The sequence below is a fragment of the Urocitellus parryii genome, chromosome 13 (assembly GCF_045843805.1).
Source record: "Urocitellus parryii isolate mUroPar1 chromosome 13, mUroPar1.hap1, whole genome shotgun sequence".
NCBI classification, from domain to species: Eukaryota; Metazoa; Chordata; class Mammalia; order Rodentia; family Sciuridae; genus Urocitellus; species Urocitellus parryii.
Genome location: NC_135543.1, coordinates 35,725,015 through 35,738,134, shown reverse-complemented (window position 1 = coordinate 35,738,134; position 13,120 = coordinate 35,725,015). Strand labels below are relative to the sequence as shown.

Sequence of the window (13,120 nt, the reverse complement as noted above, 5' to 3'; positions counted from 1 at the left end):
TTCTATCCAGAGAATCATACAGTATGTGATCTTTCCAAGTTACCTTCTTTCACTCAGCATGATGCCTTTGAAATCCATCCCAGTTACTGAATGTAACAGTAGTTCATTCTTCTTCTTCTTCTTTTCTTTAAATGTATTTTTTTTAGAGAGAGAGAGAGAGAGAGAGAGAGAGAGAGAGAGAGAGAGAGAGAGAATTTTTTAATATTTATTTTTTAGTTTTCAGCGGAGACAACATCTTTGTTGGTATGTGGTGCTGAGGATCGAACCCGGGCGGCATGCATGCCAGGCGAGCGCGCTACCGCTTGAGCCACATCCCCAGCCCAATAGTAGTTCATTCTTCTTGATTGCAGAGTAGTATTCCAAGGCATGGAAGTAGCAGAGTGTATTTATCCATTTATTCATTGAAGAATATTTGAATTGTTTCCAGTTTTAAGTAATTATTTTTATTTTTGCTTGTTCACTATTTTTGAGTAGAAAAATGGTATTTTATTTAAAAATTGAGTTTCTTTTGTTCCAACCTCTGTCTCCAGTGTCTTGGGTACCCTTCCTGAGACATCTCAGTATGCATAAGCCATTATGTACAAATAGCCTCCAACCAGGTCTGCAAACACCAATGGACTGACCAGCCCTGGGGGCTTGTGGCTGGCCACCAGCTTCCTGGAAACTTGGCATTGTGCCACACATAAGCCACATATTGTGTTGCCCTTGACTCTGGCTGTTGGACACAGGATTATAGAAATAGGAGATGTGGTTCATTTTCCCCTCCCCTGGAGCCATTGGAGATAGTACTGTCCAGTTTTGAGCAATTATGAATAGAACCAATGTGAACATTCATGTGCAGATATTTGGGTAATAAGAAGTTTTTATTTCTCTAAAAAAAATAACTAGGAGTGAGTTGCTGAGTAATACAGCAAGAATATGTTTATCTTGAAAAGAAACTGCCCAACTATTTCTTAAAGTTGTATCATCTTGCATTCCCAGCAAAATTGGGATTGTCCGAATATTTTTTTTTAATTTTTAAACATTTATTTTTATTTTTAAAATTTGTTCTTTTTAGTTATACATGACAGTAGAGTGTATTTTGACATATTTATACAAACATGGAGTACATTCTCATTCTAATTAGGATCCCAGTCTTATGGAGGCACATGATGTGGAGATTCACTATGGTGCATTTATGTATGTACAGAGGAAAGTGAAGTCAGATTTATTCCACTGTCTTTCCAATTTCCTGTCCCCCCTCTTCCCTTCATTTTCTTTTGTCTAATCTACTGAACTTTTATTTTTCCCCTACCCCTCTTGTGTGTTCGCATCCATATGTCAGAGAGTACATTTGACCTTTGTTTGTTGGCGGGGGGATTGGCTTATTTCACTTAGCATGGTAGTCTCTAGATCCATCCATTTTCCAGCCAATGTCACAGAGTCATTATTTTTTATGGCTGAGTGATATTCCATTACATATATAGGTCACCTAAGTTGGTTCCATAGCTTAGCTATTGTGAATTGATCTGCTATCAACATTGATGTGACTGTGTCACTGTAGTATGCTGATTTTAAGTCTTTTGTGTATATACCGAGGCATGTGTTAACTGGGTCAAACGGTAGTTCATTTTAATGAAAGTGGAATAGTATTACTTCATGGTTTAGTTTTCATTTACTTATGTCTAATGATGTCAAGTATCTTTTGGGGGTATTATGTATGCCCTTTACATCCTTTTGACCCATGAATTACCTAGAAGTGTTGTTTAAGTTCTAAATGTTTGGAGATTTTCTTCTTATCTATTATTGATTTGAATTCCATTAAACTCTCCAAAAGAGAAACATACTCTGTATGATTTTAATTCATTAAAGTTTGTAAAGGTTTGGTCTATTATCCAGGATATCTTCTATTTCTATGAACATCTCATGTGTGTTCTGCTGTTATTGGGTGGAATTTTCTATAAATGTCAATTAGATCCAGTTGGTTGATGGTATTGTCCAGTGTTTCTACGTAGTTGCTGATTTTTCTCCTATTAGCTCTATTTCATAACTTAGAGGAGTGTAATTATGGCTTTGTCTAATTTTCCTGAATATTTCTGTTAGTTTTGCTTTACTCAGTATTATATCTTCTTGGTGGATTGTTCCTGTTTAAGTAATCTCCCTCTTTGTACATGGTAATCTTCCTTGTTCCAAACTGTGAAGTATGAAATTATCTATCTGATATTACAAGTGACCCCAGCTGTCTCTTGATTTGTTGGCCTGGTATATCATTTTCTATCCTTTTATTTTTTCTAACTTTGTTGCTATTTACTTAACATACCTTGAAATTCATCTATTTAATAAAGTTTACAGTCAGTGTTTTCTTTAGTGTACTCTCAAGGCTGCAAAAAACTTTCACCACAACCAATTTTAGAACATTTTCATCAATCCCAAGAAGAAACTCCATGCCCATTTGCAGTCATTTCCCATTCCCAGGCTCATTCCCAGTCTTTGGCAACCACTAATCTACTTTCTGTTTCTATGGATTTTCACATTGTAAATATTTCACATGGATTGAATCATACAATATGTGATCAGCTTGTTCACTTGGCATAGTGTTTTCCAGAGCCATTCATGTTGTAGCATGATGAGTACTTCATTTTTATTGTGGAATAATGTCCCATTGTATGGTGTGCCATATCCACTCATCACTTGGTGGTTATTATATTGTTTCCTAAATTATTGTCCATTTGTATATCTTTTTCAGAAGAACAGCTTCGATTTTTTTTTTTTGCCTGTTTTAAAGTGGATGATTTGTCCTTTTTATTATTGACATGCGAGACTATATGTTCTGGATACAAGTCCAGAACTTTACAATTCTTTCAAAAGTATTTGATTTTTTACTTAATTTTTTTTTGTACCAGGGATTGAATCCAAGGGCACTAAACCACTGACCTATATCCCCAGCCCTTTTTATTTTATTCTTAATTTTAAGGCAGGGTATTCCTAAATTGCTTAGGGCCTCTTTAAGTTGATGAAGTTGTTTTTTAATTTGTGCTCCTCCTGCCTCAGTCTCCTGAGCCTTTGGGATTACAGGTGTGCACTACCACACCTGGCCAATTTTTGACAATTTGATTATTTGTGTCATAGTGTGCATGTCTTTAGGTAAATTTTATTTAGTGTTTTGGGAGCTTCTCAGATCTAGATGTCCATTTGCTTCCCTATATTTGGGAAGGTTTCAGCCATTATATCTTTGAATAAACTTTTTGTTCTTTTCTTCTCTTTGGACTCCCATAATGGGTATACTGGACTACTTGATGATGTCTCATAATTCCCTTAATTTTTTCTTTCTTTTTTCCTCCTCTGAATCAATTTTTTTCCAGGACACATGCTTAGGTTTACTCATCCATTCTTTTGCTTATCTAGTTTGCAGTTGAAATTTTTTAGTTCAGTTACTTTGTTCTTTAGCTCTATAATTTTGGTCTGGTACTTTTTAATTTTTTTACCTCTTTGTTAATATATTCACTTTGTTCATGGATTGTGTTCTCTCTCTCTCTCTCTCTCTCTCTCTCTCTCTCTCTCTCTCTCTCTCTCTTTCTTTCTCTTTCTCTCTTGTAGATGGATACACAATACCTTTATTTATTTATATGTGGTGCTGAGGATTGAACCCAGTGCCTCACATGTGCAAGGCAAGTGCTCTACCACTGAGCCACAACCCGAGCCCATGAATTTCTCTCTTTATCTTGGTATCTTTTTATAAGGTTTGAGAAATATTCTTTATCAGGTAAATCATATAGCTCCATTTCATTAGGGCCCGTTTCTGGAAATTTCTCTTATTCCTTTGTTTGGAACATCTTCTCCTGATTTTTCATTTTCCTCAGCTCTCTATGTTGGTGTCTGTGTATTAGACAAAGAAGAAACCTCTCACGGTCTTCATGGACAAGCCTCATATGGGAGAAGACCCTCACCAATGAGCCCAGCTAGAGATTCAGGGTCACTACTAACTCTTTCTGTCCCTTAACAGAAGCTGGCAGCTGTGGATTTTGTCTGTTTGCTCTGAGAATAGGGGAGGATCAATGGCATCTTCCCGCTCACACTTCTACCTCCCTTCTCCCCTTGGTGGCTTAGCTATGTCAAACTCATGCATAGCTCCAAGCCTCAAGATGTGAAGGCAGAAGCCAATCCTCTGGGGAGCTCCTTTGGAAAAGTTGGGTACTGACTATGTAAACCAACCCTTTCCTTCTCCTAGGTGAAGCTGAGAGATAGGGGGTTCTTTTCCTAATTATATGGCGTTGCATTAGGAACAGCGTCTCTGGGAAGTAGGTGTAGCAAATCTCTCTGCTGGCTTCAATGTTTTCCCAGGGTAAAGAAGTCTTTTATTTAATTTCTGATTTCCTGTTTCTTCTAATAATTGTGGTTTTGTTATATTCCTTTCCAATTTTTATTTCTATTTTTCTTACATGAGCACATTTTTTCTAAGCTTTCTTTGGTAATGTTGAATGGAGCAGTAGTGGGACTGACTTGAATGGAATGTTTCCAACATTTCAAAAATAAGAATGATGTTTACTTTGGAGTTTTAAAAGATTTTTTTTCAGGCTAAAGTAGTTCTTATTCTATAAAACTTTTATCAAGATTAATTGTCCATTCACAGGAAGATAATCTGTTGGTTATCCTATTTTTCTCCCATAGTCTATTAATGAGATATTTTACATTTGTAGATTTTTTATATTGAGTATCCCTGATATCCTGAGAAAGAAAAATACTACTTGGCAGTAATTTTTTTTTTCTTTTCTTGTGGTACTAAGGATTGAACCCAGGGTCTTATGCATGTTAGGCAACTTCTATACCATGGAGCTACATCCCCAGTTATTGGCAGTAATTTTTAAATACATTCCTGGGTTTCATATTTTTGTATCTATTTTTATCACTGAGACTGTTATATAATGTTTTCTTATTGGACCCTTTTTGTTCAAGTTCAGGTACCCAGGATATTAACATGTTAATTATTATTATTTTTCCAATGAATGTATGTTACACACTCTTTTATAAAGAAAAAAGTATAGCTTTCCAACCCTGCTGACATAGTAAGTTTTATTATTATCATTATTAGTTTTTTTTTTTGCAATAATGATGATTGATGCAAGGATACAATTTGTTGCTGATTCCTAGGAATTGAGAATTTTGTCACTCTAATGCTGATGTCTTTATAGAAAGCAACTTCATGCCTGACTGCTTATTTCTAAAGAATTTAATGTACCTTAGGGCTGGGGTTGTAGCTCAGTGGAAGAGTGCATGCCTAGCTTGTGTGAGGCACTGGGTACGATTCTCAGCACCGCACACAAATAAATAAAATAAAAGTCCATCAACAATTAAAAGCTATTTTAAAAATATTGAAAAAACAAAGAATTTAAGGTGGCTTAGAGAACAATGATCATAGGCTGTGGGATAAAATGGAATAGAGAAATCTTTCAAAGTAATTTACAGATTATGGTTGCAGTTGTCCCAACATAGAATCTTTCATGAGAAAATTGCTTAAAGCACATGCTGTTGATGACATTGATAATGCTGAAGAAAATCTTTGTGCTATTAAAAGATTTCCAGGACCCAGACCCTTTCTTGATGCAACCAAATTCCAGTGTCATTGAAATTCCTGTGTATTTCAGGGCAACGGGCTTTTCTGGCATAGCTGTTCTTTGTATGTAATGATAAATTTGTCTTCATCTTTGTTCACTAGGGATGGAACCTATAGAGGTGCCTCTTGAGGAAGACAGTGAACAGGCTCAGATTTGCCAGAGCAAGGTCTGTGCTGACAGGTGAGACTCTGAAGCAGGTAAAATCCTGGCTGTGTTGGCAGAGTGGCACGGAGGGGGACGAGGGCATTGCCCTGGGGAGCCCCTCGTTGGCCACACCCTCCATCCACTCTGCTGCATGCTGCACACTGATCACATGGGCTCCATGGTATTCTTTTTAAAAAAATATTTATTTTTTAGGTGTAGATGGACACAACACAATGCCTTTTATTTTTATGTGGTGCTGAGGATCGAACCTGAGTTCCACCTGTGCTAGGCGAGTGCTCTATCGCTGAGCCACAATCCCAGCCCCTCCATGGTATTCTTCACACCTACCAATCATGCTCCTTTATCAAGTCTTTGTGCTCGCTGTCCCTTCTGTTTGGAATGTTCTTCCACTGCTTAGAACTCTACAGGGCTCATTCTCTCCCTCCCTCAGGGCTCTGCTCCAAAGTCTCCTTCTCAGATGAACACCTGACCACCCACAGAAGTTGGCTCCACCTCTCCATTTGCCCTGCTGTATTTGTGTCCTTCTCATTTATTGTTTCCCACATATTGTGTGTGTTTATTTGTTTTGAGTTTCTCCCACTAGAATGCCTGTGTTCTCCCTGCAGAGCGTGGATCACTGCTAGGTAGAGGGCCTGAATAGTTTGGAGGCGACTGCAATAGTCCAGAGCAATCTGATGGGGAGGGAAGCAGCTTGGCTCACATTTTGCAAAGACTGACTGGTGGGCGGAGAATAGGTAGAAGAGAGAGAGGTGTAGGCAGGAAGGCCAGCTGAGCACCTATGCTAGCAACACAGGTAAGATGAGGGGGAGGACGAGGGTCAGAGAGAAAATCAGGTAGGCATCAGAGATATTCTACAAACAGAAGCACCATAACCTGGACTAGCTGATGGGTTGGGTGAGAAGGCTGAGGGCAAAGGGGGGTGTCAGGATGTCCCCAGGTTTCTAAAGTAGAGTGTTCAGGTGGTGACTCATATATATACCATATAATTGTGAAGTATTACTTAATCTGGGTTGTTGATGATAAATCATCTGCTAAAGTCTAGGAAATGGAGAGTGGGATTCAATGTGACAGCACTTCTTTTTTATTTCTTTTCTTTAAAAATTTTTTTTAGTTGAAGATGGACATAATACCTTTCATTTTATTTTTATGTGGTGCTGAGGATCAAACTTAGTGCCTCACACATGCTAGGCAAGCGCTCTACCACTGAGCCACACCCCAGCCCTCTTTTTTGTTTCTTGATGGTACATGTTTGTTTATAAATCTCTTTACTGAGTACTTCAAATGTCTGTACCCCTTGTGATCTTAATTGAAAATGTGAAATAGCTTTCCAATCTTATGGAAAACCTATGCCATCTAATACCAACCAATTCTACGCCTGCCCCCACAATAACAGCTGACTATGTAACAGTTCAGTAAATAATGAAAAGTTTTCAAATGTTAATTACCTACTAGCTAGCACAAGGAACTTGATAGTGGGTAGGTCTAGTAGGTGGTGATACTGCATGGATATCAAACCAGATTACATTTCTATCTGCACTGCTATGAACATACACAATCATACAAATCATGATGTAATATGTTAGATACTAAAGTTACATTCAAATAAGATTCAAGTCATTGGTGCTCCTGGGTGAGGGACTCTGAGGGGCCACACCCCCAGGAAAAGTGCTTGAGGGAGCTTGTGAGATGTCTGTCAGTACAGTTTAGCATCTTGGGCCCAGTCTCCACCCTGGAGGCTGAGGAGTGGAGCAGCTCTGCCTTTTCTTCCTGCCACTTGCACCAACTTAACTATTTTGGCCAATGTAGACATTCATTCTAGTGCATTTTCAGTTAGGGCAATGATTTGGGGGCAAACATTTTTTTTTTTTTACATGTTGCTACAGCAAATCTTCTGATAGAAATCTAGCCATCTAAGAACATGCTCAGTTATTTATCAGGCTCATTCCTGATCGTACATTTCGCTTGGCTGCATTGTGAGGAATGCAGTGTTTTGGTTAATAAAGCTTTTTGGATAACTAAAGGTTAGATGTATTTACCGTTGGAACATTGGTACTCAAATAAGGAACATGGACTTGGGTTTCAAAGCACAGGAGAGAGAGCAGCAAAGAGGTTTCCTGCTCTCTTGCCACCTGCTACTTCAGGATGTCGTCTCCTTAGGGGTTTGTGCAATATTCTATTTTTAATCTGACTATATAAAAGTTCATCTTTTTCTTTACTTTTTTTTTTTTCTTGCCAGAGTAAACACTTACGACTGTGGAGAAAAAGTTGCAAGCTGGTTGTCAAAGTTTTTTGGCCGTCCATGTCACTTAATCAAACAAAGTTCAAGCTTCCAGCGAAATGCAAAGAAGAAACTTGGAAAAGGTATTACATTTTGGATGGATTCTTAGAGAACAGACCCTTTCTTCTGGCTTACTCTGCACGTGTCAAAATCAGCTGATGAAATGGATTTATAGGGCCACTTTCACACATGCAGAAAGCAGGGGGTGGTCCCCCCTTAGCAGAAAGCTGCTGTGGTGACCCCAGATCAGTGGAAGAGTGGATGCCATGATCCCCCAAGGAGGTCAAAGAGGGCTTAGCACCAATTTCCCGATCCCTGCTCAAGCCTTCAGCCCCCGTCCCATATGCTTAGAAGCACAATTCAGTTGTGGCTTGCTGTGTCCTCAGACCAGATCTGGAAACAAAGAAAACTGGGTTTTTAGTTATGTCACCAAAGAGACATGAAACCTTGACAAATCCTAGAACCCCCCTGGTGCCTCGGCTTCTGTAAATCTTAACCACTCAACTTTTAAGCATTTTGAAATTTCCCCCACTGTGAGCCATTGTTATAATGAAGTGAAACAGTACAGAAGAAAGTTCTTGGAAAGTCCACTGGTCCTTGTGTGCAGAAAAGATCCTTTTCAGGTGTCACTTAAATGTCAGGGAACCCTGGCAGCCCACCCCCTGCAGAATTGCAGTCTGTGCTTGAACCTCCTCAGTGGCCTTCCCTGTTAGATTTTGTAAATGGGATTTTCCCATTTTGTTCATCCTGTGTGCTTTTCACTATTCTCCGTTCTGTTTTCCTTCTCCTAGAATGCAAACTCTGTGAGAACAGGGATTGGTGTCTGTTCCCTTTGGTGCTGTATCTTGGAGCAGAACCTAGCATGTAATAGTTGCTCAGTAAGTGCCAGATGAATGAATGAATGGATCATAGTTACATTGCCAGTTGATTTAGAGATGAGCTGGCTTAATGACCTGTTCCCAGAGAGACTGGCTTGTAAATATGAACAGCATTTTGACTATTAATGATCAATTACCAGTTCTAGGGGCCTTCCTAGGTTAATCTATGAAACCTTGAAAATTTCTGATGTAGAGAGGAGTCAAAGGGTATAATCTATTTAGACTTTTAAAAGTTTTGGAAGGAATTTGACTTGCTGTGTGATGGGGAAGGGACAATTTCATGCTCATTTCATTGACGAGATTAATTGGTAGCATTTGGATGTGGGTAAACTTCAAGACATGATTAAAGGGGAAAAAGAAATGCAAGTTTGGGATTTTTCAGGATCCGTACCTCTTTTATGAATTATCTGGAGAATGAGCAGCAGTGAAATCTCTAATTTCCAATCATTCAAAGCTCCTGCTGCAGAGCTGGGTTTGGCTGGGTCCTGGGAGGCTGGCTGAGAGTATGGGGCCTTGTTCCTGGTCCTGTGAGATGACTTCTCTGTAGACAGCCACACTACAACATAAAGGATGTCACGTCACGAAGGTCCACATGAAGGGCACAGGGGTGTGGGGGAATCCTCTGCACTTAAAATGAACCAGAGGGCTTCAGAGGAGTGTTGAGTTACATTTTAACAGGAAGCAGGGGTTTTCCAGAGGTGGGAAGGTTGCTCTGGAGCAGTGGGAGCAGGTGGTAGAGTTTAGGAGGGTCTGATGTGGACAGGGGAGTGCAGCAGGAGAGCTGGAGAGAAGGAATGTGTGCCACCGAGGGGTCAGTGCTTTATCTTGTGGCTGCAGGACTCATTAGTGAATTTTTTAATGGGGGCATTTCATAACCCCACTTGTGTTAGAGAGATACTTCTGGCTTGGCATGGGGGCAGCATCAGCGCAGGAGACTTGGGAATCAGAGATTCAGTGGGAGTTTGGGGTCTGGGTGAGGCAAAGGTGTTGGGTTCAGACACAAGCCTGTCACCTGCACAGCGCAGGACCATGGAGAGTCAGCTTGTGACTGTACTTCAAGGATGCGGTACATCTTAGGAGACTTTTTAAAAGCTACATTCCCCTCTTGTATATTTTTACATCCTTTGAATTTTTAAAATAGTTTAAATAGTTGCAAAGGATGAGATTTCTAACACTGTAAATATTATCATTTTAAGGTAAAAGCTGTTTGGGGCTTTTTTCAACATAACCAGTGAAATCTTAATACTATAGCAATTTGAATCTCCTGAGTATTCTTTTTTATATGTCTTTTAATGAGCAGAAATTTCTTTTCTTTTTTTTTAATATTTAGTTTTTAGTTTTAGATGAACACAATATCTTTATTTTATTTTTATGTGGTATTGAGGATCAAACCCAGTGCCTCGCGCATGCCAGGCGGGTGCGCTACCACTTGAGCCACATCCCCAGCCCTATTTCTTTTTTTTTTTTTTTTGGTGGGGTTGTGAGTACCAGGGATTGAACTCAGGGACACTTAACCACTGAGACACATCTCCAGCCCTATTTTGTATTGTATTTAGAGACAGGGTCTCCCTGAGTTGCTTAGCGCCTCGCTTTTGCTGAGGCTGGCTTTGAACTTGTGATCCTCTTGCCTCAGCCTCCTAGGCTGCTGGGATTCTAGGTGTGCGCCACCGCATCCGGTTCCTTTTCCTTCTTCAACTTTTATTTCCTTCCCACTTCTTCTACAGAATTTTATCTTGGCGTTTTATATTTTATGCTTGAAGTCTTTTATTGATCACCGTATCACATTTGTATCAAACTAAAATTAAATTGAAATGTATTAAATTTATTTTGGAGTTTTCTGTGATCATGAAACTCTATGTGTGTTAGGAAACTATTTTTTTGGGGGGGGTTGAATTTTTATTATAATTTAAACAGTATCCAGTTGATGAAAGCAATATAAGTATATTATATATTTTGAAAACCACTTATTAAACATAATAAGCAAAAACTGCTGAAAATTAATCCTTTACAGAGCCAGCTGGGTTCCCAGTCACTGGTTCCCACATCTGTGAATGAGTCACTTATGGCCAGACCTGTTTATGCTCAGCCTGGCTCTCTTCTGAGAAACCTCATTTCAGTAATAATGAGGGGTTGGGGGGGGGCAGGAAGGAGGTTTTGGTTACCATACTGTCACTCAAACCTTTCTTCTGAACTTCGTGACTGAAGCACAGGGATCTAACATTAAAATGCCTTTAATCATCTGTCACTTGAAAACTTACTTAGGTTCTTTAGTTTTGTGTTTCAGTGAAGAATTAGAGTCCATTGGATTTACCGGGAGGGTCATTTGCCCAAAACTTTGGAGACATTTTCTCAGCCCTGGCTCCAGGGTTTTGAATGGGGCTTTTGTTTGCCATTCTGGAGATTTTCAGCCCCCAGGGCCAGTGTGTCTCAGGAGACCTGTGGCCTTTCCTCTGTGAAGTGGGAGAAGGGCCTTTTGTGGAGGGGCTGGGATTGGACCTCTCTTTTCTGGCAGTCTCTTTTTTTTTTTTTTATCAGTGAGGGTGAATGGAAGTAAAGGAACTGCACATCTCATGTACTCTGGGATTCACAATCCCAGTTTGGAGATATTCACTAGGCCCTGACCTAGCCAACCCTTTTTATCAACAGGTAGGGTAAAAATAGTGAGGGCGGGCCCATCAAACAAAGCTGATAGAATGCCAGCGGATTTGAGGTTTCTTTTTAATGGTTTTATTTCCCTTTCAGCAATTAAAAATCTTTCATTATTTGTAAAGTCAATATCTTTTCCCTGATTAGACTCAGAAGTTCTTCCTGGGCCTGCCGCCTTATCAAGTCCTCTGCTTTGTCCTGTCTCAGGGAGAGCTGCACCCACTCCATCTCTCTACCGTCTCTCCTGCTCTAAGAATCGCCTCCAGGTCTTCATTGTTGAAATGCTTTCACTTTCGTATTTTATTATTGTTATTTTCTCCATATTATTTTATTTTATTTATTTTTTTGTTATCAGGGGTTAAACCCAGGGGTGCTTACCCACTGAGCCATATCCCCAGCCTTTTTAATTTTTATTTTTTTTTATTTTGAGAGAGTTTTGCTAAGTTGCTTAGAGCCTCATTAAATTGCTGAGCTAGCATTGAACTTGGGATCCTTCTGCCTCAGCCTCCCAAACTGCTGGGATTACAGGTGTGTACCACTGCACCTGGTTCCTCCAGATTATTTTAAACTGAGTATTCTAGAAATTCATTTTTCCTGCTTTTTGGGAGGTCTGGTCCCATGCTTAAAACATTTTTGCTTTTGCCAGGGTGTGATTTTCTTTCCCCTTATAGAAATTGTGTCTACCTTTTGAAAATGCATGTTCATGCAAACAAGATTCATTAGCCTTCCAAGAAAGCAAGCTCTTCTTTTTCAATGCTCCATCATTTTCAGATCTGCCTCCTGGTACAGCGGCTACTCTTTCCCTGGTGAATGAGGCACAGTATCTGCTGATAAACACATCGAGTATTCTGGAACTTCAGCAGCAATTATGCACCAGGTAAGATCCCTTCCTTGGAACTAGCAAACCAGTTAACCAACTGTACCTGGGAGTGAGGCCCAGCTCCTACCTGCAGAGGAAGGCTCTGAGGGTCAGTGAGTTCAGACTTCATTTATATATGAGCCTGCAAGGCTCAGAGAAGTTAGCAAGCCCCATTGACCAGTTCCATTAATCTGCCTGAGGGTTCTCTTTTCCGCACTTTATTAGTCAGCTTAACTGTTACTATAATAAGTACCTCAGATAAAAAGTTTTACTTTGGCTCAAAGTTTTAGATGTTCCAGTCCAGGTTGGCCCTGTTGCTTTTAGATGTTCCAGTCCAGGTTGGCCTGTTGTGGCACTTTATAGTTGGAGCAAAAGTGCTGACCTTAGGATGGGCCAATGAAAACAAGAGAAAGAGACCAGGGTCCCACAATCCCTTTCAAAGTTCCCTCCCTGCTCTGCCAGTGACCCTTCTACTAGACATTACCTCTTAAAGTCTCTACCACCTTCCAGTACTGCCACAGTGGGGACCAAACCTTGCCACATGGATCTTTGGGGAACACTTAAGATCCAGACTATAGTATAGCATCTTCCAATGCTCCTTCTTGACACCCTCAGGATCTTAGTGGAGAACCCTCAGCTCTCATTTCATTGTTCCATTTCTTTCTTTTTTTTTTAATATATATTTTTTAGTTGTAGTTGGACA

At 39.8% G+C, this 13,120-nt stretch overlaps 1 protein-coding gene across 1 annotated transcript in view; it reads left to right on the top strand.

Moving 5' to 3' along the window:
- Mocos (molybdenum cofactor sulfurase) overlaps window positions 1–13,120 on the top strand; it is a 48,218-nt gene that overhangs the window by 25,566 nt on the left and 9,532 nt on the right. Inside the window, exons 10-12 of the mRNA XM_026400053.2 lie at window positions 5,693–5,771; window positions 7,993–8,117; window positions 12,330–12,435. Of these exons, the coding sequence (XP_026255838.2) occupies window positions 5,693–5,771; window positions 7,993–8,117; window positions 12,330–12,435 (310 nt within the window). The remainder of the gene's footprint in view (window positions 1–5,692; window positions 5,772–7,992; window positions 8,118–12,329; window positions 12,436–13,120) is intronic.